General features: G+C 40.3%; 1 protein-coding gene across 6 annotated transcripts in view; it reads right to left on the reverse strand.

Moving 5' to 3' along the window:
• The window catches only part of BRD8 (bromodomain containing 8), a 29567-nt gene that overhangs the window by 4149 nt on the left and 1120 nt on the right, over positions 1-24298 (reverse strand). Inside the window, exons 2-23 of one of the 6 annotated variants that reach the window (XM_065875652.1) lie at positions 24193-24289; positions 18913-18982; positions 17542-17591; positions 17195-17317; positions 17001-17081; positions 16521-16585; positions 15723-15859; positions 14430-14574; positions 13372-13581; positions 12700-12980; positions 11908-12360; positions 11503-11596; positions 11254-11300; positions 10266-10480; positions 9985-10077; positions 9721-9789; positions 8940-9117; positions 7664-7768; positions 7141-7185; positions 2756-3034; positions 1633-1902; positions 629-786 (exon numbers count right to left, since the gene is read on the reverse strand). In XM_065875652.1, the coding sequence (XP_065731724.1) occupies positions 629-786; positions 1633-1902; positions 2756-3034; positions 7141-7185; positions 7664-7768; positions 8940-9117; positions 9721-9789; positions 9985-10077; positions 10266-10480; positions 11254-11300; positions 11503-11596; positions 11908-12360; positions 12700-12980; positions 13372-13581; positions 14430-14574; positions 15723-15859; positions 16521-16585; positions 17001-17081; positions 17195-17317; positions 17542-17591; positions 18913-18982; positions 24193-24289 (3265 nt within the window). Of the gene's footprint in view, positions 1-628; positions 787-1632; positions 1903-2755; positions 3035-5139; positions 5517-7140; positions 7186-7663; positions 7769-8939; positions 9118-9720; positions 9790-9984; positions 10078-10265; positions 10481-11253; positions 11301-11502; positions 11597-11907; positions 12361-12699; positions 12981-13371; positions 13582-14429; positions 14575-14962; positions 15182-15722; positions 15860-16520; positions 16586-17000; positions 17082-17194; positions 17318-17541; positions 17592-18912; positions 18983-24187; positions 24290-24298 lie in introns of those variants that run through there. The other 5 variants (XM_065875653.1, XM_065875656.1, XM_065875655.1 and 2 more) reach the window with 5 other exon arrangements.

The raw sequence follows: 24298 nt of genomic DNA on the forward strand, positions 1-24298 counted from the left end.
TGGGATACATCAAAGAAAAAAAAACAGTTCATACTATCTTCTCTCAATACTTAGACACAAAACTAGGCCCAGAAGATGAACTATTTGTTACATAACAAAAATAACTTTGTTTTTCTGATTTAAAAAGAAATTCACTTTACTGAAAAAAATTAAGATTCTAAAATGTGACCTCTGGCCCCATAGTTATTTATGTTAAAATCAGACAATTATATAAACAATTTCCCAAGATGTGTGAAAAAGGAACAAGGGTGATAATAACTTGAAAATAATTTTTAATTTCAAGTTAATAGGAAATGTTTTAGTATTTTTAAAAGTATAGTTTGTATAATATTAGACTTGAGTGACAATCTGACTCAGCAACGTTTCCTGAATAAATACAGAGAGAAGGATTACTTATGAAAGAGATTCTTAATGTTGATAAAACAGTCTTGTTTTATAAGATGAAAGCATATAGACTTCTATTTATACAGTAAAATTATATTTAATTATATTTCTAGTGTTTTCGAGCTCTAATTCTCTACTTTTCAATTTACAAAAGTAATCAATGTCCGTGGCAACAAATTCAAGTAGGCGTAAACAGATGTAAAAGTATTAATCCTAACAACATGGGATAAAAGTCTATACTTACAGCTTTGAGGAGGTAGCATGGCTGAAAAGGATATCCACCAGAGGAGTCTCCTGGATGCTGAAGCTATCATCACACTCACCTGAAGAACGCTGGTCTTCCATCTCTGACACATACCCTTCACTCTGGTCCTGCTCTTTGGATTCTTGCTGAACCTCCCCCTGGGAATGCCAGGAAACAAAGGAAAGTTTAGAGAGAGATTTACTATCTTCAAGGTAATTTTTCTTGTATGGGGTAAACGAAGGCTGACCTTAAGGTAAGAATAGGCCAGTTATATAAAGTTATAGAATAAGTTGGAGAAAGGTGACTTAACTAGACCTAAGACAAAGAATTCTTAGAGAACTCTGACTCTGTATCCCAAGAAAAAATGAAAAAGCAATATACTCTATTCTAGATAGATGTTGTTTTCTTTTAAAACTGTCATTATTACTTGTGGCCCTGGACCTAACTAGTCTAGCTGGCCAGATAATATTAATGATAATGGTATTCTAAATTTTACTGATTGCTTACTATGAGCCAGGGACTATGCTAAGTGCTGCACGTGAATTATCTCATTTAAAACTCACAGTACACCTGTAAGGTAGAGCACTATTATTCCATTTCAGCAGAGAAAACTGAGGTTCTAAAATGTTCACTAGGGCTTCCCTGGTGGCGCAGTGGTTGAGAGTCCGCCTGCCGATGCAGAGGACACAGGTTCGTGCCCCGGTTCAGGAAGATCCCACAAGCCGCGGAGCGGCTGGGCCCGTGAGCCATGGCCGATAGGCCTGCACGTCCGGAGCCTGTGCTCCACAACGGGAGAGGACACAACAGTGAGAGGTCCACATACCGCAAAGAAAAAAAAAAAAAGTTCACTAACCTGCCTAAGCCTACACAGCTAACTGATGCTAAAACCAGGATTTAGACCCAGGTAACTGAACTCTCTGGAGTTAGCCTATGTTCTCTAACCATTCTGCCTGCCTCTTTGTGCAGAGGACTGATCAGACAGCTGGTTTAAGTTATTCACTTACCTCTTCACTCGCTGTGGGTTGTTCCTGAAGTGCCCAAATATCTGAGGGAGGTGGAGTCACCTCTGGCCTTCCATTTTCTCCCAGTAATGACTTCTCAGTTACCAAGGGGTCTACCTTGGCTGAAAGCTCTTCAGGCTCTTTGCAGGGCTCCCCCTCTCCTTCAGTAGCTTCAATTCCCCTCGCCTCTTGTTGTCTGGTGCCAGATGAAGGGCAGCAGCCTTCACCTGGTTCTTTGCTGCTAATGCACAACGGCTCCATTAAATAGACTACCTGCAATCATAGTTTACTGTTAGATGTATAAGAACACCAGTGGAAATCATCATCTACGTATCAATAATGCCACATCATTACACTACCACTGTGACTAAGTTTGAGATGGTAAGGGTTAATTGATTCATTCAGTCATTTTAAATTTATCAAATATCTTATATACACAGGTACTGGGCTAATTGGTTGGGACCTAACAGTAAACAAGATAGACATGATTCTTGCCTCAAGGAGCTTATGTTCTAATTTTTCATCTCAAGTGTCAACTCGAATCAACTGGTAACGACTGTCTAAAAAACTGCTGAAAACTTCGTCTGCCACAAACAATGCAGATAGAATTGGCAATATGTGAACAACTGGCAAGACCAGATTCTTGCTGGTCTTGACCTAGGTTCTACTGAATATGTAGAGTTGCCACATAAATATAAACTCTCTGTCCAACTCTCTTTATTTCTGGTCCTCAGCCCTTCACTAGGGAAATACGAACACTGCAAAATATTGCCTAGAAGTGTTAACATTATAAGCTTCAAGGGGAGTTTGGGCAAGTGTCACCTCCCATGACTCTGAAAGAATGAATTACAAGGATACTCCTAAAGACAGGCCTATATACAGAAATACCACTTCCTCTGATCAGGCTCCTAATGACTGGGATCTTAGAACATTCAGTCAAAAAGTACATATTTGGCACATGTTTTGTATCAGCACCAAGTGCTGGAGACACAGAAATGAACTCAGTTCCCGCCTATGTGGACCTTATATTTTAGTAAACAATAATGAGAGCAGTAGATATATGGGTAAACATTCTCTTAGGAAGTTGAGATTCTTCCCACCTTTGGAAATAATGGCTCCCCATTACCTCAGAGAGAAAGTGGTGGAGGTTCTGGCGGCTGACTTGCTCCGCCTCTTCCTGAGATTCCTCACTGCCACTGTCCCCCACAAGCAGCTCACGAGGTTCTCTCCCTGGGCTGCTTTCCTCTAGTTCCTCAGCCCCTGGCTCCTCAGTTTCCCTCCAGCTGCCCAAATCAAGATCCAAACTGGAGTCCCATGAGCTGAAGAGTGACCTGCAATCGTTGCTCAACTCAGAGTCATTGGGATAGTCTTGTTCAGAATCCAACCAAACCCATTCATGCCCCATCTGTAAATACACAGAAAAAAATGCATTAAATTCACTCAAATCAATATTCCTAAGGCATTTCCATCTCCCAATTTTGGGAGAAAGATAAGGGGTCAGAAATTTTTTTCGACTCAACATTAGGAAGAGTAAAAACTAGCTGAAGGGAGACATCAAGAGAAAAAGTGATCCGTCATTGGGAATAAAGAAAAAGCCCTATGTCAAGCAGTATAATAGAATTATCACCCAATAATTATTTGTTGTTAGATTTCCTCATACTCTAAAAGAGAAAAAACTGGAGCATTGCTAGCTGAAATGAATGCCTCTATCCCAAACCACCCTTAAACTCAACTGCAAGGCAACAATTTTGATGGACAAGGGATCTTTTCCTCAGCATACAGACATTTTTAACCTATCAACCATTAAATCCTCAATGCATACTAAGATACCTGTGGCATCCTTCTGGTCATATCCAGCTCTCACTTCTCAGAAAGAGAACTGCAAATCAAGTTTTAAAAATATCTTTCCTTGCTTTCAGTACATTGCACTCCTGGTTTTCTTAGTCCTTCATCCTCTCCCTTTTACTACTTTAATACATCCATCTTCTATGTTCTTGTTTGGGCCTCTGCTTCCTTAATATGTCCTTAAAAAAATGCAGCTACTTTGAGGTTTCAACTTTGATCTTTATTAAGGTGGCTTCCAAATCTCTCCACCTTTACTTTTTATATGCATTCTGGTCTCATTTCTCCATGTACCCAAAGGTCAACTCCCTTAGGTGCCCTACCATCTCCTTCAACTCAACACTTGTAAAACTAAAATCACTTTTCTTTCTGAACATCTCCCAATAATTTGCTCTCCCAAAATTCCTTATGCCGATCATCAACACCATTTTCTTAGTCCTGTTTTGACTCTTTCTTCTCTTATATTCAGTAAACAAGTCCACTTGCCAATTTTCTTCCACAATAATTTTTCTTAATGCCCATCCTTTACATCTGAATAAATGTGATAGCCTCCTGGTCAGTTTCTCTATTCTTAATCCAACCTGCTCTGAATAGTCTCCCTATTCAATGCTTTACAATAGCTATCACCTCAAACTTCTCAATCTGTCACTCAAAGCCCTCCATAAATCAAGCTCTGTTTCGGCCCCTTAGCCTGGTACCTGTAATTCACTATTCTTTAATATGATTCCTAATTACATTAGTCTCCTTATTTCCCCCACCTCAGATGCCTATACCTTAATTTAGCTTGCTAAGCTTGTAAATCACGTTCTCTACCAACCCAAAATCTACGTCCTTTAATGGACCTCTTCCTCCACAAACTTCTCCAACTTTTAGGGCTCCGCTGCTTATATCACATGCATGTTTGCAGACTGCTTTGGGAATGTACTGTAATTATATTTAATTTTCTAACTCCTGGATTGATTGAACTACCACTCACAAAGACGGTATCTTCTACTTCCTTAGGATCCTAGCAAGCTTTATAGTTTTACTTAAGCCAAAAAGATCCGTGACTTCCAATCATAAAGTTCTATATCTTTCTCAAGAAGGCTCAAAATACTAGACAATACCCTATTAATCTCCATCTCTTTTTAATAAAAAGCTCACTAGCTCACTTCACTGATTTACTTTTTATTTAGTAACAGAAGTTGGAATAAACTCAGGTGATAAACTTGATAACTGAGTTTAGCCTTCAAACAGTAATGTTATGAATTCTAAAATACACAAGAACCCTACACATAGAAAGGAATAACAATATACTATTCAAGAAATACCATGTGCAAAGACAGTATAAGTAAAACAAATGCCAAGGATAAAGATGCTTCCTATATCCATGCTTTAATCTTCTTTAAGCAATGACATGAACAGAGAACTCTGAAAACCTTAAGTTTTACCAAACATTGAAGAAAGGCTGAATAAGGCAGTACTTATAGCACAATGCAGTACTTTTAAACATTATAAACTCAATCTTGGTTACTTACCTTCTCTGACCTGTAGTAGAACAGTTCATATTATAAGACCACTTTCCCCCCAACAATCTCATTCCCACAAATGACGAAAGTTTCTATACAGAAGAAATCACAAGTTTCACACACACATTCACACACTCAAAGAACACACCAAAGGCTAGAGTTTTCTTTTCTTTCAGAGTTTATTGTATACACATACACTTCACAGGTTTTGTTTTTTTTTAAGTCTGTACACTTCACAAGACAGTACAAACTAGCTACAATCTGCTAGCAACACATCAGGACATTAACACATCCCATAATTTTTGCCCTAAAACAGGCAATTGTGCTACTCCAGCTCTCTGAGAGAGATTTTTCCAGCTCATGTCATGTGGCCCAGACACCTCCTCTTCTGTAACTTCCACTTCTGGAACTTCCACAAGCCCAAGCTCTATCTTTACTTCTATTTCATGTTCAGCTCAATGCAGATACTCTGAGGCTTCACTTTTTCATCTTCATATCTGCTTCAATGGCACAGCGGCGCCCCCTGGTTCCCCCATCCTAGATGACAGGCAGACAAAGAAAGGGAGCATGAGTGAGTTAGCTATCCGGTAAGAGAAAAGGTGCAACAAGAATGCTGGGGATTTGGTTTTTGGGGGGAAGAGGGGGGAGAATCAGCAGAAAAATCCAGGAAATGAGGGGCATTTATCTGTCTTCCCACAGAGTGGGCTAAAAAGCACCTGGTAGTAGTGTGTGAGAGGAAATGTAGGACAGAGTACCTTGCTTCTGCCCACCATAGAGGTCACTGGAGTTCACCTGGGGTCCCACAGAATGACTATCAGTCATCCCACCCGGGCCCCAAATCATATGCAAAGAAACAGGAAGAGTAAAAGATGGGTGGGAGAGTCAGAAAGGGCAGTGGATAGTGAGATTCTTGGCTAACATACCTGTCCAGCTGTTGATCCCTATAAGAAAGGCCTTTCCTGCAGACTGACCCTGGCACTAGTTCCCTAGCACCTCCTGAGTTGTTTTCCGTGAGATCAGGACAATCAGAAGGCTTCTTTCCATCTGCTGCTCTCTCCCTGCAGCCCAGCTCCTTCCTCTTGTGCAATACTTTGCTGTCTTCAATAGATAAAAGATTCTATTAACCAGCCTTGCAACAACCAGCCAATTGCTTGGGGATTCAGAGTCACTGTTGCAGGCCGGTAGGAAAGAATGGAGATTACGGACTGTGGTACGGACTAAGGCCTGTAGGTAAGATGAGCTAGTGAACACTTTTGCTGGGCCAGGCCATTTTTACATTTCTAACATGCAAGGACTCTAAAATTCTTAGATCTCATGAACACAAGTTGCCTTTGAGGCAACAGTAAGTATAAAAATACCACCCTTGCATTTGTATAACACTTCCTTTTTTTTTTCAAGCCATTTTATCCTCACAACATCCCTGTGAGGTACGCTGGACAGGCACCTCATTATATTACCTCCAGCACACAGATGAGGAAAACAAAGCTCCAAGAGATAATCCAGAGTTTTAAGATCATGTGGTTTTCTAGGCTGATATCCTTCCATTACATCACGACTTAGTGCCTCATAATGAACAACAGAGAGTCAGAGTATTGTTCAAATCACAGAGGAAAAGATTAGAAGTCTTTAGGCTAGCTTTACTAAGCTTATCTCTAATTCCACCAGCCACTACTGTTATGTAGTGGTCACTGTTACTGAGATCTTTATCTTAAATTTTACTGAATGTTTGTGTATCAGTCATCACTCTTGCAACTTAGTATTAGAGGAAAAGAAAAAACCCATGTGCTGAGTATCTGTAGGTATGAGGAACACTTTTTAAAAGCCAGCTAGCAGTTGCTGCTCTGAGCAATCTTCTATTTGTAAGAAAAGAACTGTCAAAAGGTGCAGTCAAGAAATGAGGAGAAGGTGCATCCTAGATCCTTACCAATAATACCTCATTTCAGCTCAGTGAAGTCATAAATGGTCCCTACCCAGCCCACACACACACACATGCAGAAAGACAGAAGTGCAGAAGAGAGAGTTTCTTATTCGATGACTTGAATAAGCAGAAGTTTAAGACATTGCCACAGTCTGCATGTTCGATTTCCCTCTGCCACCCACCCCCAGCAAGAGCTGAGAAACTTTGTGGCAACACCACCCCTTGCAGCCATTCAATACTTACAAAGAGAGAGAGAAGGAAGGCAGGAGAGCCCATGGGGACACTGTCCTGTTAGAGGACAAACAAACACTGATCAGGTTCCACGGAAACTCTCAGCTGCAAGCACCCCAAACCTCAGGACAGAGACACAAGCACCACACACACAAAGACAAAAATTTTTAAACTCAAGAATAAGAGGAAAGAGATCCAAAAGCAATCTGGCCATTATGCCTCTGGAATAGGAACTGATGGTCCCCAAATGCTGCAAGCTATGTCATTTCTCCCACCTTGTGAGCACTCTCCGAGAGGAGATAATAATTCATGCACTCAGCTCACAATTTCTCCCATGTGACTGGGTCTTCCAGTCACAGCAGGTTTCTTCAATGTTTGGATGGGAGCAAACAACTACCATTTTAAAACCTTTATGTCTGTATACCATTGGAATGTAGAAACCTGGAAGTACCAAGTAGTAACATAAGGTTCCTTGGATGCTTCAAACTTCTATCACTGGAACACTGGCACACAGGCTCTTCCTTGGTCTCCTCACCTTCTCTGAAGAATCCTGTTTGCGGGTAGAATCTCTCCCTCGAAGACTTTTAGCACTGATCCCAGACTCAGATGTCTGCATAATCAACTGTGTGGCCAGGAATTGCTGTAGGGAGAAGAAACAGAGTTGGCCCTAGAGACCTGATCCATCAAGGAAGAATGAAGACACCTTAGGCTTTGTAAATAGGAGTACAGTACTGTTCTGCAAACAACATTCAAATACGTCTTGAATGATTAGGAGTTTTAGCACATTAGGTTTAAATTCTAGTTGTGCATGCTAAGGAATCGGAAAAATGCCAAATAGCTCTAATTTTTTGTTGTTGTTATAATATAGCATCAAAATCTCTATGCTCGGGCTTCCCTGGTGGCGCAGTGGTTGAGAGTCTGCCTGCCGATGAAGAGGACATGGGTTCGTGCCCCGGTCTGGGAGGATCCCACATGCCGCGGAGCGGCTGGGCCGGTGAGACGTGGCCACTGAGCCTGTGCGTCCGGAGCCTGTTCTCCACAACGGGAGAGGCCACAACAGTGAAAGGCCCGCGTACCGCAAAAAAGAAAAAAAAAAAAAATCTCTATGCTCTTACTCTATAGCACAGGGAATTATACTCAGTATCTTGTAATAATCTATAATGGAAAAGAATCTGAAAAGAATATACATAAAAAGTTGGGGTGGCCAAAAAGTTCGTTAGGATTTTTTTCTGTAAAATGTTATCTGAAAAACCTGAACTTTTTAGCCAACCCCATAGATATAAAACTGAATCACTTTGCTGTCCACTTGAGACTAACACAACACTGTAAATTAACTATATTTCAATTTTTAAAAAAATCCTAAAAAACAAATTTCTATGCTCTAAGAATGAGAGAAAATAAAACTAGATGAACCAAAGCAATTTAAGTAATCAGTAAGCAATTTAAGTAGTTCAATATCCCAAAGGGTGCCTGGTAATGTAACTACAGGATAGAAGTAGGTTCCCTGCAATGAAAAGGATCGTCTACCATGTACATAATTCATATCACTTAAAAATATACATTCACCATTTCACAAAAATTTTATTAAAAAACTTCAGGAAACAAGATATTTGCCCAAGAAAGGCAGAATATTCTCTCACAACTCTTTTACCAAACCAGCATGAGAAAATCATCATGAATCCAGCAAGAACAAAATTGTATCTTCCTGTGTCCCTGATGGCTATTCCAAGCAAAAACCACAACACCCCTTCCTAACATCAGTACAAATCCTTCTCTTGAGTATTTTAAAATTCTCAGGATCCTCAAAGTACCTGGATCTGCTCCAAGACATCTCGCTGCATTTCTACTGCCATGTGATAGACATCGTGGTCTGAGCTATTATACATCACAGCATTCTGGAACATCAGCATGATGTCACGCTGAAATTCAGCTGTGCTGCGGATCAGTCCATTTTCAATGTTTTTCTTAATAGTTGACAAATCCATAGGCCTAAAAAACAAAGCAGGAGGAAATGGGAGCATAGAAGGGAAAAGGACTCCACTGGATCTCTGAATATATTATTACCGTATGCATTTCCTCACATATACCATTAGTCCCAGCTGCCAGGACTCAAACACCAAGCCCTAAAACAAGTACTTAACCCCAAAACCAAATTCAGCCTATATAATAAGTACTGAGAAAGGTAATAAAGGGGGTTAATTCTTTTAGACTCAGTCAGTGATCCAGTCAGTGAAAAAATTAGTTTAGCACTTGGTCATACTTACATCAAAAACATCTGCTTTAAACTTTCTGTGTAAAGCAAAAGTCCACTAAGGGGCTTCCCTGGTGGCACAGTGGTTGGGAGTCCGCCTGCTGATATGGGGGACACGGGTTCATGCCCCGGTCCGGGAGGATCCCACATGCCGCGGAGCGGCTGGGCCCGTGGGCCATGGCCGCTGGGCCTGTGCATCCGGAGCCTGTGCTCCGCGGCGGGAGAGGCCACGGCGGTGAGAGGCCCGCGTACCACAAAAAAAAAAAAAAAAAAAAAGTCCACTAAGACTGGACAACTTACAATTCAGGCCTAGTCAGCGTGCTGAATGGATCATGGCTTACCTCTGTACAATGCTGTGGTAGCCAGGTGCTATGTCATCTGTAACAGGCTGGAGGAAGACATTAGCATACCTGTCCAAAAAGAATATGGTGCAATTACTGACTTATCCTCCAAGAAGCACAGGTGAGGGAACTTGATCTAAGCGGCTGAAGGTTTAAAAGCCAATGCCATCAGTCCTGTATAAGCATACTCAGACGTTTTTCTAATTACCAACAATGAAGAGGAGCAGCAGAAAATGTTCCTACTACTTGGTAAAGCCCACTCACCTATGATTAGCTGCGGCTCTCCATACAAGCATGATGGCTTTCTTCCAGATTTTCTGTGCCTGAATAGCTTCCTGATCCTCACTACAGACAGAGCTGAAATAAAAGAAATATGGGAGTCCCACTTGGCATAAGTCCAAAAAAAAAGTGTCTTAATTACTTCTTGTCAGATGTTTGTTCCAGACCAAGAAACAGAAGATGAAAAAGTAAGACTAAAGAAAAGATCCTCTCCTACTTCTCACCTTCACTGTCTTGACCTCAAAGAAAGAATCACAGATACTCACAATTGTGAAGAAGCAGGGCTGCTGGGGATGGAGTCTGCCAGTGTGTGGGACTGCAGCGTAGCATTGTGTATGCTAAAGCCATCGTCACTCTCACTCACAGGGGGCTCATTATCCATTTCTGACAAATAGCCTTCTCCTTGATCTTCTTCCTTAGGCTCCTCTAGGCTGGCCGCTTCACTGACTCCATCTTCCTCCTCATCCTCACCTGGGGCATCCTTAGACATAGTGTGCTCCAGTCAACAAATGGAAAGGAGAGCAAAGCTATCCAGCAAAGCATCATTAAACATGATCTGTCTTTTGGGTTAGATCAGTTCTAGAAAATGACCTCACACTGTTTCCTGACTGAGCCCTCTATCACTTATACTATCATCTACTTAAAGATACTGACTGATCAAGTAACTTAGAACCTGGACAAAGAATAAGACCCAGGATCTTTTTAAAAGGAAGAAAAAAAAAGCTACTTACTTAAGACTAAGCTAAGAGGCGTTCCTTCTTTCCCCTTGCTCTTGAGAGGAACTCTGACCCTGGGTACAAAGTTATCAAAAATAGTTTTTATTTTGCGTCTCATCTGATGGAGCAAGCTCACATCGCATTAAGTCTGTTTGTTACTACTGCTTTAGTAATTCTAATAAGAAAACTTTGGATGACTTTCTCTGAATAGTATAATTAATAATCTGATTTCTATATGCTCTCCCTGGCTCTGATATCCCTACTCACTCCAAATCACTCTGGATGTATCAAAACTTCTTTGTGCATTATATGCAAAGAAAGGTCTGTGTGATATTCACAAACTCTTTCAATTAGGAAGCACCTGTTGCCATAGTACTCCCACTATGCCTAACTGTCCACTGCAGCTTTTCCCCATGCAACTCCTTAACCAGTCTCATCTCAGAGAATAATGATGCGAGTTTACTGAAATTCATTAAAAGGTAGTGCTATAGGGAAATCTAGTCACACAGCAAGAGGAATAAAGAAAAGTCTGAAATACCTTTATCTGGCTTCCAAAAATAGTCCCTGATTCTTCTTTCAATGAGTCTGCAGAGGAGAGAAAGACTACCTGAAGATTTTTCCACCTTAGCCTTCCCCTTCCTATGGACAATAGTCCCCTGCAGCTCTCCTTTCCATGCTGACCTATTCTACCTCCTCTACTTGCCCACAACCCACAAATCCCTCAGAAGCCAAAGCAAATGATTTAAAGTTAGTTATAGAGTACATATTTCCTGGCTTTATTATTTACCTGACATTTCAAACTTGTGCTGAGTCTCTGACTCTAAAGGATCTTCAATGGGATTTGAGCCATGTGATGGAGACAACATGCTTTCAGGGGATGCCTGAAGACCAAAAAGAACAAATACCTTAAGTCCTGGTAAATCACTACACCTTATACATTATTCTTCAATGATAATGAGACTATACAAGAAATTCTAAGTCCTCCTACCCATGTAATATGATTCTAATGGTCACCTTAATAGAACAGGGTAAGTATATATAGCACTGATCATACCTATGGGCTTTGGACACATCAACATGTCAGAACTCAGGCATGCAACAGGAAAACCAAAGGCCTAAAATGTCACTTCTTACCTAAGATATAACCCTCCACCCCCTGTCCCCATCCCCCAAGCCCCTGATGTTAAAATACCTCTGTCTTCACTGTTGTAATTGGAGTTTCATCGCCTCTCCTACTGGAAGCATCTGCTTCAGTAATTTCTCCAGTTGCAGTACTTCTGGGTTCCTCATCTAAGTCCTGACTCCTGAGTTCTGGTGGCTCCATACTCGTGGCTGGAACAACTCCAGATACTATTTCAGCACCTGAAATGCCTTGCTCTGGTTCTGCAGGTTCCATTTTGATCTCAACACTGGGTTCCCTGATGTCCACCAGTTCATGGATTCCTTTGCTTTCTGTTTCTTCAAAGTCCAGCCTCTCTTGCTTGACCGTCATCTCTGGTGCAGGGAGAGGTACTGGCTTGTCCCGTTCCTGCTGCATAGGGTGCTCCCAGGGGCCAGGCAGGGATTGGGGATCATCATTCTCTTCACAGAATGACAGTGCTGCTTCCACTGCTGCCACATCCAGCACTTCAGGATGATCATCTACCTGTCCCATAATACAAACACTGTTGAAGTCACAAAAAGAAGCCCAAGTCCCTCAATTCATTAGCACCAAATGAGATGGCCTGAATCTGAAGCTTCTCTCTCCATGTAGCAGAAGTAACCAATGGACAGGTACCTGTCTGGTGCAAACCAGTAACATAGGAAAGGCTGGGTAGATGACTAGTATGTCAGCATCAAAGGGCTTTGGGACTACAGAGATAGAGATGGGAAGAAGCAGGAGAGTTGTTTATGTAATTCTTACTACAAGAAGCAAGGAGAGGCTGAGGAGAGAAGCCTATGTAGGACCCATGAGACATTCTTTGGGGCTTTGCTGAATAGTTACCTTGTCCTCAATGATGGCAATGATGTCCCCAACAGTCTCAAAGTCCAGTTCTTCACCTGTGTAAGACACAGCAATATCCATCTTCTCAGCCAGATCTAAATCTTCCTTCCCATCAATGCTAGGAGCCTTTGATCCTCCAGAGGCCTCTGCTACCCCTGACCGGAAGCACTCTTCTTTGATAGAATTGATGATCATGGAGATTTCACTGCTATCCATGGAGACAGTCACAGTATGTGGATCCCCCACAGCCTCCATGGGAACACAGGTGTCAGGCTGACTCACTGAATAACAGGAAAAGAAAACCATCTCAGAAGCTTATTTGGTACCAACTGCCCACCTGGAGATCACACCAAAGCTGTGGACAGATGTCAAGCACCCATACACTTAAACTCAGTAAAAGTTATCTTACACCTGCCCATGTTTTCTTCTCCTCAATTTTATCTAGAAAGATGAAAACACATTCTCAAGCCCATTCATATATGTACACTTAGCCCTTTTGCCCCAACACATAAATGCCCACCCACTTCTTCTCACATCCTTGTTTTTGTAAGAATAAAGATGCACATGTCCACAGAGAACAGAAGCTGATGCTCTTGGTCGCCTTTCTCTAACTGAAGCTCAAAATTAAATTTTGGATCTAGTTGCTGCTCAGGGCGTGGGTCAAGGACGCACCTGGAGCTACACTCTCAGGAGTGGAGACAGCCGGAGCAGAGGATGGTGCTGGCAGCGCAGGCATCATGACAATGGTAGCTTGGGACACAGACTCTACAGGGGGTGGCACAATTTTAACTGGAGGTTCACTGGCAACAGTAGTGAAGGAAGCAAGAGGTGTGGTGAACTGTGTAGGACCAGCTTCTAAAAGCCGGGAAAGAGTGGGAGCACCTAACAGACAAAGAGGTACACAAACGAGGTAAGAAGAAAGCACATGAGCAAGAAGCAAACAATAGCCACTTTAAGACTCAAACCAAGAAAATTTTTAGTCTCAAAGGATGAAAGTAACTCCTCTGTTAAATAAGCTCATTATCTATAGCCTTATTTTTTCAAACCTTACTTAAGATCTTCTGCCAAGTTAGGAATGACTCAAAGCACTAGAATACATAACTCACATGAAAAATGAGTGGTAATTAAAAAAAAAAAAGGTATGAATAAATCTGTCCCTCCTGCTGAAGTTAAGCATGCTATAAACCACCCAAATTTAACACCACTCAAATACTAAAATCAAATGTTTGGCAATTTTTAAAACTCTTTTTTGCTTTACATTTTCTACCTCATTTAATTCTCACTACATCCTTGTGAAGTATATATATTGCAATTAATTAAGAGGAAACTGAGGCTTAAGAATTAAGTTACCTATCCAAGGTCACGAAACCAGTGTGTGGCAGGCCTGAGACTCTTTAAGTCTAGTGTTCTAGTTCCAAATCTTATCTGCCTATGCTATAGTCTCAGGTATCCCTAGCACCCTTTTGTGATTTTTGCACCTTCACCATTAACTTCACTATTCCTCTCATTCAGTATCTATGCTGTGGTCATCCAGGACAATCAGTATTTTGAAGATGACATGGATTTACAATTTCGAGCACCATGTGGTTTAACAGGTAAAGTAGCTCCAAGGTTGGGCTTTAAATCTAGGATTCACAGTTGATTAATAACAAAGGCTAGAAACCAAGGGCAGTCAATGCCATGTTCAACATCTCTAAAATAAAGTCGACAACGGAAAAGTAGTGACTTACCTGAGGCAGCTGGGGAGGCTGCAACAGTGTTGGGTGTTTGCTGCATCTCCCCACCATGTATCATGGGAAGGACCCCGCCTACCTCCAGGAGAACACCTGTACTGTTCAGGTGGCCAGAAGCCACAGCCATTTCACTCTCATTGACCTACCAGGGAAGAATAGAGGTGAAGGCTACACTCAAGCTTTCCTTTATTACCACTTCCCAAAAAAGCTCCAGCAGTTGGCCAAACTTCATGAAACTAAAAGTTAATATCCAAAGAAAATGATTTCAGACCCAAGGGAAACTCTGATTTTCAAAACTTATTGACAAGAGTTCTCTGGAGAAGAGAACCAAAATAATTATGGCTTCAGATACCTCAGGACCCAAGGATACTATCAACTATTTTGTTTTGTTGTGTTTTTAAATTAACATTTAACTAGGAGATCTCTTCCTCTTTTGAACTTTTTTTCCATGTTATATTTTAGGTCCCAGGCACTCCCTTCCAAATTACTTAATCACCACAGCTCTCAAACACCCACAGAAGTCTCCATACCAGTCTGGGGCTAGTAGGCAGGAGGCTGCCCTTCTTCAAGAGCTCTGACAGCAGAGGGGAGGGGGGTGGAGTTGCTTTCTGTCCAAGCATCTTTTTCTGGGGTGAATCATCTGTTACTGGGGTCATGGGGGCTTCTAAGGGTGCAGAGCCTGGAGGAAGGGTGTCAGGAATTCCAGGAAACGAGGTGACTGGGGTACTCGGCAAAGTCCCAGGGGTTACCTAAGAGACAACAGAGAACCTTTATCTGACTTCTCAAACTCAGGAAGGTTCCCTACTCATCTGGATGGGTTAGTGTGTCTACCTATTACTTTATTAGTCCTGAGTGGAACTGCCCAGAAACCCTCTACCTGTCTTGCTCTCAACCACACCTTTCTTCCCCACAATTTTTTCTCTTCTACTCACTCAAACCCAAAGTGACTCAATCATTCCACCCAACTTGCCTTTTATAAACTCCTTACCCACTACCAATATTATATTTACATAGAAATCAGCCTATATTTCAGCAGGAATTTCGTAAGACCAGTACACTTACAAGTAATTCCTTAAGTTAGTCTTTTACCTATCTCTAAAAATGTCAAAAGCCTCAATGTTTTTAGGTCCATTCTTATCTTAGAGCACAGAACATGGTAAATTATGTCTTTAGAATTCAGACCAAGAGAGGAAACTGCCTCTAAGCCAAAAGTGGTTTCCTCATCACTCAGCTCTCTGCTGGCTTACTGCCCCTTTGCTGATCAATTCCTGTGGATGGAAATATACTCACCCCAGAGGTGGCCTCTTCCATAGTGGTTGCAGTCAAGTCGGCAAGTGGATAATCACCTCCTGGGGAGGCAGAATCTATAGGAGAGCGAACCATCACAGTAGGTAACCTCCGAGGGGGTGTTTTTACTGCTTGACGGGCTAGAACATACAAAAGAACAATTTCTGTCTTCAAGATTAAATAAATAAAGCTAGACTCTGCTATTATATAATAAAGGACAAATAGGGATGTTGCATTACTAAGGCAGCATTAAGAATCTGGATTAGAAAGTTTTCTTTACAAGTTTTTAGCCTAATTTTTCCTATGAGCAATTCTCACCCTAAGCAAACTTGTGGACCCTAAAGGTCCTTGGAGTAGGAAAGTAGTTTAAACATCCCTCAATATCCTCTTCAACAACTTAAGATTCTACTTTTAACAAGAGGGAAAGACCTCAATGGCTCAAAGCATGTATTCCTAGAATTACAAATGCTGAAGTTCCTCCCCTTATCCAATGACTAAGTTATTCTCAATCTTTTTACAGGCTTTGACTTCTAAAACCTTGTTTATGTTCAATATATTATTATCAGGCTTTTGTGTCTTAAAAGAACACAAGGTCTAGTGAGATCTCATCAGAGCTCACTTTCTAAGAGTTTCTTCCTGGACATAAAGGGACGTTTTTATTCTAGTAAAAGAGAAGATGACAGAGAAAAGCATGCAATTGGAATTAGCAGATTCTGTGTTAACAAACAGTCTTCAACTGTCATCGTCAGGCAGTAGTGTACAGTCAAATTGTTAAACAGTCACTAGGTTCACCTTACTTACCCTGATAAGCCGCATCCGTAGCCTTCCTCTTTACTTCAGCCTCCTCCTCCTCCAATTTCTTTTTCCTAAAGCAGAAATTAAGGGTTAGATCCTAGCCGGCTGTAGCTCCTTCACAGTGCCCTCACAGGGAAGTTTTTTTGCCAGGCTAGCACTTTCTAGAGGAAAAACCTAAAAAATAAATCTTTATCAGCAAAATAGGGAATTTTGAGTATACTGCCTAACTACCAGTTCTTTACCCAGGCAAACTAGAGCCACTTTTAAGTTAGAACTAAGTTATGTTCTCACACTGAAATATTCTATCACATTACCTTCTAGGACTCACTACCCCCTCCCAGCCACCAGGCCACTCTGCAGCTTTCCCTTTCCAGAATCTCTCAAGTCTAAAGGGATGACAGATATAGGAAATAAGCCAGATTACTTAAGAAGAGGATAAAAAGAGAAAAAGGAGTACAGATGGAAGAACAGTATAATATAACCCACATCGCAATGTCATTGCAAAGCTCATCCAGTCTGCTGTCCATGTGCCCAGCTTGAATTAGTTCTGCATCTCTTTTCAGCCGTCTGTAGGATGAGAGGTAGGTAGACTGCGTTTTTTAATCTATTTTAAAAATTCTGACTAGTATAAGCCAGCCCGATTTGTCTCTCCCAACCATTTTGCATTCTCTGATAAGTACCTATATTTTTCCTGGGTTTCCTTTATCACTTTCTTTAGTTCCTCAACTCGCTCAGCAGTCAGTTTCCGAACAATGACATCTTCAACGGTTTCTACCACTTCTCCCTTTTCACCCCGTTTCCGTCTATGGAAAAATTTAAAAAACAAACAAAAACCAAAAAAAACACACTTGAATAAGAGAACATTTTTTCCTACTCCCACTTGCTTTCTTTGAGCCTTCTCCAACATCTAACCAGAGATAATTTCTAACTTTTATCACACCATGATATAAACATAAAAAAACCAGACTTCCACAGTAAATATTCTCCACTAAAGAGATTTGGCTCAAGTGCCTGGCTTTGTACTCACTTTGGGGTCTCAGTGGTCTCTAGGAGCTCTGAGTACTGGGAAGCACAATGCTATGGAAAAAAGTGAAAATATGATGAGCAAGCCTAAAAAGGAATGACCTTTCAAAGTTTCAACATATTAGACTAAGGTTTAGACAGGAGAGCTATATTTAAGGTAGGAGTAGCTTCTAGGAGGACAAATTACTTTGCAATCAAATTAGTTCAAAATAATCAATACCGTAACACAGAAAAGGGAGTCTTCTGGCCGGGAGTTTGTCTATTTGAGGAAAGACAAGCCAAGAGCCAATATTTATACTTAATATCCACTGAGTAGTTACCGTATGCAAGGCACTGTGCTAAATGCTTTCTAGGTATTAACTCAACTAAATACTTTCAACAATCCTGAATCAACTTTTATCCCGATTTTACAAATCAGAAAACTGAGGCTCATGGTTCAAAGTTTTCAAGTAGAGTCATATTAAACCCAGATCCATCTAATGTACAAGACTGGTCTTTTAACTGTTATGCTACACTGACAAGAATAGTTTGTAATAGTGTGGGCATATATGGATGGATCTGCAAATATTGAGAAAAAGGAAAAGTATTCTCAAACTATTCATGGTACAAAAGCCTTGTGATTAAAATGGTAGGACCTGGTCACACTGGTCAGAATGGCCATCATTAAAAAGTCTACAAATAATAAATGTTGGAGAGGGTGTGGAGAAAAAGAGAACCCTCTAACACTATTGGTGGGAATGTAAATTGGTGCGGCCACTGAAGAAAACAGCACAGAGATTCCTCAAAAAACAAAAAATAAAACTACTATATGATCCAGCAATCCCACTCCAGAGCATATATCCAGACAAAACTATAATTTGAAAAGATACATGCAACCCTATGTTCATAGCATCACTATTTACAATAGCCAAGCTAAGACATGGAAACAACCTAAATATCCATCGACAAGTGAATGGATAAAGAAGATATTCACAGACATAGAGAACAGACTTGTGGTTACCAAGGAGAAGGGGGTGTGGGGGAGGAAAGGATGGGGAGTTTGGGATTAGCAGATGCAAACTATTATATACAGGATGGATAAACAAGGTGCTTTTGTATAGCACAGGGAACAATATTCAATATCCTGTGATAAACCATAATGGAAAAGAATATGAAAAAGAATATATGCATGTATAACTGAATCACTTTGCTGTACAGCAGAAATTAACACAACATTGTAAGTCAACTATACTTCAATAAAATTTAAAAAAGAAATAAACATAAGAACAAATAAATAAGATACTTAAAGACCAAAAAGAAAAAAGGCAGGACCTGGAAGGGAACCCACTTCACATCTCAAAAAGTGCTCTAAAATAACATTTACTTGGGAACTTACTTTTTGAGAGAACCAGTCTGGAGGGCGGCCAGGTTCTGCAAAGGGCTTGATTGCTCTGCTAACTGATACCCTACAAAATTAGAAAAGCCTTATCACATACCAAATTGAAAAAAAAGAGAGAAGGTGTACTGAGAGTTCAAGGTTTAGAGTACAAACTTTGGAGTAAAAAATTGTCACTAGGAAATATTCTGCAATATGTGACTATGGAAAATGCCACAGCTACTGAAAAGTCATTTTAGAGGGAAAGCATCATTGCTGAACAGTTTTCCTACATGATGTATTTCCTGAGTGAAGTGAAGCTATCAGGACCTAGTAAAGTATCATTTCTGTTCATTTGGGAAAATATTTTTATGTTGATCTTGGTTCTTTCAGAAAACATCTGTCATTTGGGAAGCAATCTGTAAAATATTCCAGCCCCCCAAAAGTTATCTTTTGATCTATTAATACAACCCTTAGGAATATAAGAAAATAACAAAAGAAGCAAGCACCAGGAAGAAAGCACCATGTAGACTTGACCAGACTGATGAACAGTTAGGTTTTTCCTAATGCCTGCAAGAGGATATTTAACTTATGGCACTTCATCTCTAGAAAATATTAAACAACCCATAAAAATAACTATGAAATATAAAATATATGGTAATACAGAATGTATTTATAACATAATATTAACTGAAAAAAGGTGACACAATTTTCTGCTATGATGCACTCATGTGACTTTTTAAAAAGTTACAGGTATAAAGACAAAGGAAGAAACAGGCAAAAATGAAAATAGACTGAAATGGTTTGATGCAAGAGCGTGAAGGGGCTTCAACTGTGTCTATTTCTTTAAAAAGATCTGAAGGAAACATGACAAAATATTAAGATTTCTTAAATGCAGGTACCAGATACATGGGCACTCTGTATTACTCTCCCTACTTTTCCATGTGGCTGAAGTATTTCACAACTTTAAAAACAAAAAAGTTTTGAATTTTGTGTTGGGATAATGGTTTCAGAGTTTTTTCTTTTATAAAAAATTTACTTTAGGGGCTTCCCTGGTGGCGCAGTGGTTGGGAGTCCGCCTGCCGATGCAGGGGACGCGGGTTCGTGCCCCGGTCTGGGAGGATCCCATATGCCGCGGAGCGGCTGGGCCCGTGGGCCATGGCTGCTGGGCCTGCGTGTCCGGAGCTTGTGCTCCGCAGCGGGAGAGGCCACGGCAGTGAGAGGCCCACGTACCAAAAAATAAAAAAAAAAAAAAAAAAAAAAATTTACTTTATCCCTGGTGGCGCAGTGGTTGAGAGTTCGCCTGCTGATGCAGGGGACACGGGTTCGTGCCCCGGTCCGGGAAGATCCCACATGCCGCAGAGCGGCTGGGCCCATGAGCCATGGCCGCTAAGCCTGAGCATCCGGAGCCTGTGCGCCGCAACGGGAGAGGCCGCAACAGTGAGAGGCCCGCGTACCACAAAAAAAAAAAAAAAAAAAATTTACTTTAACATTGTTATGTGGATAGCTATCAGCAAAAAATAAAGTTTGATCCGTAAATTACACCTTTCTTTATACCAAGAAAAGCCCCCAAATCGATCAAAGATTTATATATTTTAAAAAATATAACCATAAAAGTACTAGAAGAAATCAAAGGAGATTTTATAACCTCACACTAGAGAAGAACTTTCTAATTATGTCACAAAATCCAGGAGGTATAAGAGAAAATTATTAAGACTACATTTTAAAACTCTTCATGTAAAAATATTACATTAAGCAAAGCCAAATAGCAAAGTGGTTTAAAAAAATGCACCTCAAAATAGACAAATGGCTAATCTCCCTAATATATAAGGAGCCACCCCACCCCCCCCACCCCCAGTCAAAGAGAAAGACTAATAGTCAAATAGAAAAACAGGAAAAAGCAGTTTACAGAAAAGGAAATAAAAGTGGCTCTTCAACACAAGAAGATATTTAACTTCACTCATCATAGGATAGATGCAAATGAAAGATATGAGAACTATTTCAAAGTTTGATCTCATACTGTCAAAGATCAAAAATACATACCACCACATTCTATGAACCAGGCCATAGAAAAACAAGTACTATGACATATTACCAATGGGAGTATAAATTGAAACAAATCTCTGAGTAGGGCAATTTGAAATACTTATCAAATTTTATAAACATATATATTCTTTGACTCAATAATTCTACTTTCAGTTTATCTTAGATACAATTCATACATAACTACTCAAGGCTATATTTATATTAGCAAATGCCCATCAACAGAGTTCTAGTTAAATAAATTATGGTACTGCATAAAATATCATGCAGCTGTTAAAAAAAATGAGCTAGATCTTCATATGAAGATATACAAGGGTCTATAAGATACAGTACTAAGTTAAAGAAAAAGTAGCAGTGACAAGGTAAAGAACACTGTGCATAATATATAACCAGTTGTGTTTAAAAAAGAGAGGGGAAAAGAAAATATTTATTTGTTCATGTATACAAATTTAATGGCAGAGAAACACAAGAAACTGCTAACCCTGGGAGATAAGATACAGTGATGGGAGGAAAACACTGTGTACCATTTTAATTTTTATTTATTTCTTCACTTATTTTTGGCTTCTTTGGGTCTTCATTGCTGCGCGCGGGCTTTCTCTAGCTGCGGCGAGTGGGGGCTACTCTGCGTTGCAGTGCACAGGCTTCTCACTGCAGTGGCTTCTCTTGTTGCGGAGCATGGGCTCTAGGTGCGCGGTTTTCAGTAGTTGTGGCACACGGTCTCAGTAGTTGTGGCTCACGGGCTCTAGAGCACAGGCTCAGTAGTTGTGGTGCACAGGCTTAGTTGCTCCGCGCCATGTGGGATCTTCCCAGACCAGGGCTCAAACCCGTGTCCCCTGCATTGGCAGGCGGATTCTTAACCAGTGAGCCACCAGGGAAGTCCCAACCATTTTGAATTTTGAACCTTATGACTTAAGTACCTCCTCAAAATATAAATACAATTTAAAATTTTAAAGTTTTACTTAAGTGTTCTACTATTTTTTATATAAAAATGTAAGAAAATATAGAGATTAGATTCTATTTCAATTCAGTTTACTTGGTATTTCGTTTAAAAATGAGTTCAGTTTATATTTGAGTTATATTTAAGTTCAATCTGAGATTTACCAAATTAGTGTGCTTCGTTTTGTCGCAGGATTTACCAGCTCGAGAACAGCTGCTACCTGGAAGATCCTGGTTTCATCTTTGACAACTTATTTGAAAAATACATAAAGGGGCTTCCCTGGTGGCGCAGTGGTTGAGAGTCCGCCTGCCGATGCAGGGAACACGGGTTTGTGCCCCGGTCTGGGAAGATCCCACATGCCGCGGAGTGGCTCGACCCGTGAGCCATGGCCGCTGAGCCTGAGCGTCCGGACCCTGTACTCCGCTATGGGAGAGGCCACAACAGTGAGAGGCCCACATACCGAAAAAGCAAACAAACAAAAAACATAAAATTGTTTAAGTGTTAAGTGTGACCAGCAATGGTGCTTTGGTAAACTCATTTGAATGGTTAAAGTAGTAGAGATATACCATACAAATGCAAATTTGTGTATTAAGTAATCTGAACACTTAAGACAATTAAAAGGTGTCCTTAGATCCTGAGGGAAAAAAGAGGGGGGAAAAAAAGGACTAATGTTAAAAATGAAAGCGTATGTCCTGGTAGCAAAAAAGATTGGAAACCACACACAGTCCTATTTTCTGGTACTTAAAAGAAATACTGAGTGCTAAGACAATTCAATAGGGAAAGAATAATGTTTTCAACAAATACTGAGTCCTGGGACAGTTGCATACCTACATGCAAAAGAGGCTCCTGCTTTACAACCTACACAAAAATTAACTCAAAATGGATCAAAGACCTAAATGTGGAGAGTTGAAAGTTGTTAGAAGAAAATATAGACGTAAACAGTTTCTTAGCTACGACACTAAAAGCACAAGCAACAGAAGAAAAAATAAACTCGTATCAAAACTAACAACTTTTGTGCTGTAGGCAATACCAACAGATATCAACAATACCTAAGAAAGGCAACACACAAAACAGGAGAAATGTTTGCAAATCATCTATCTAACAAGGGATTTGTGTCCAGAATATATAAAGAATCTTAAAACTCAATAATGAAAAATAATCCAAGGGATCTGAACAGACATTTTTACAAAAAAGACATACAAATGGCCAATAAGAACATGAAAACATTCTCAACAACACTACTGATCATCAGGGAAATGCAAATCAAAACCACAATGAGATACCATTTCATACTCATTAGTACAGCTATAACGAAAAAAGACAACAATAAATGTTGTCAAGCATGCAGAGAAATTGGGGCCCTCATTTATTGCTGGTGGGAATGTCAAACAGTGGGGCCACTTCCTAGTTTGGCAGTTCCTCAAGAAGTTGAATAGAGAATTACAATATGATCTAGCAATTCCACTCTTTCAAGACAACTGGAAACATATCTGCACAAAATCTTGTACACAAATGTTCATAGCAGCATTAATTATAATAGTCAGAAAAATGGAAACAACCCAAATGTTCATCAACTGACAAATGGTAAACAAAATGTGGCATACCCACACACGGACTATTATTTAATCAAAACAAGGAATAAAGGGGACTTCTCTGGTGGTCCAGTGGCTAAGAATCTGCCTTCCAATGCAGGGGACGAGGGTGTGATCCCTGGTCAGGGAACTAAGATCCCATGTGTTGCAGGGGAACTAAGATCCCATGTGCTGCGGGACAACTAAGCCCGCGAGCCACAACGAAAGATCCCACATGCAGCAACTAAGACCTAATGCAGCCAAATAATATTAAAAAAAAAAAAAAAAAGGAATAAAGTACTGATACATACTCCAACATGAATGAACCTTGAAAGCACTATGCTAAGTGAAAAAAGCCAGTCACAGACAACCACAAACTATATGATTCTATCTACATGAAATGTCCAAAGTTAGTTATCTATAGAGAGACAAAGTAGATGAGTGGTTGGTGGGGGTGGAGGAGGGGAGATGTTAGAGAGGTAAAGAGGAGACTGTAGAATAACTGCTAAGGGATAAGAGACTTCTTTCAGGGGTATTTAAAATGTTCTAAAATTAGACTCTAGTGACGGTCTTACAATTCCAAATATACTAAATTCTGTGAATATACTTGGTTAATTTTATGGTAAGTGAACTATATCTCAATAAAGCTGTTAAAAAACAAATGCTGCTTAAAGGTTAACTTATGGAATCCACCGGTATAAAAAAAAAATACCCGACAGTTTCTAATAGCCAAGAAAGCAGATACCTTACCAATTTTGATCTCCACTCCTCATAACGGAAGACGCTAAACACAGCTTCTCTCGGATGGACCATGGCTCTGTAGGGCCAGTACTCAGCAGTTTATGTTCTGAAAGGA

This window comes from Phocoena phocoena, chromosome 3 (assembly GCF_963924675.1).
Source record: "Phocoena phocoena chromosome 3, mPhoPho1.1, whole genome shotgun sequence".
NCBI lineage: Eukaryota > Metazoa > Chordata > Mammalia > Artiodactyla > Phocoenidae > Phocoena > Phocoena phocoena.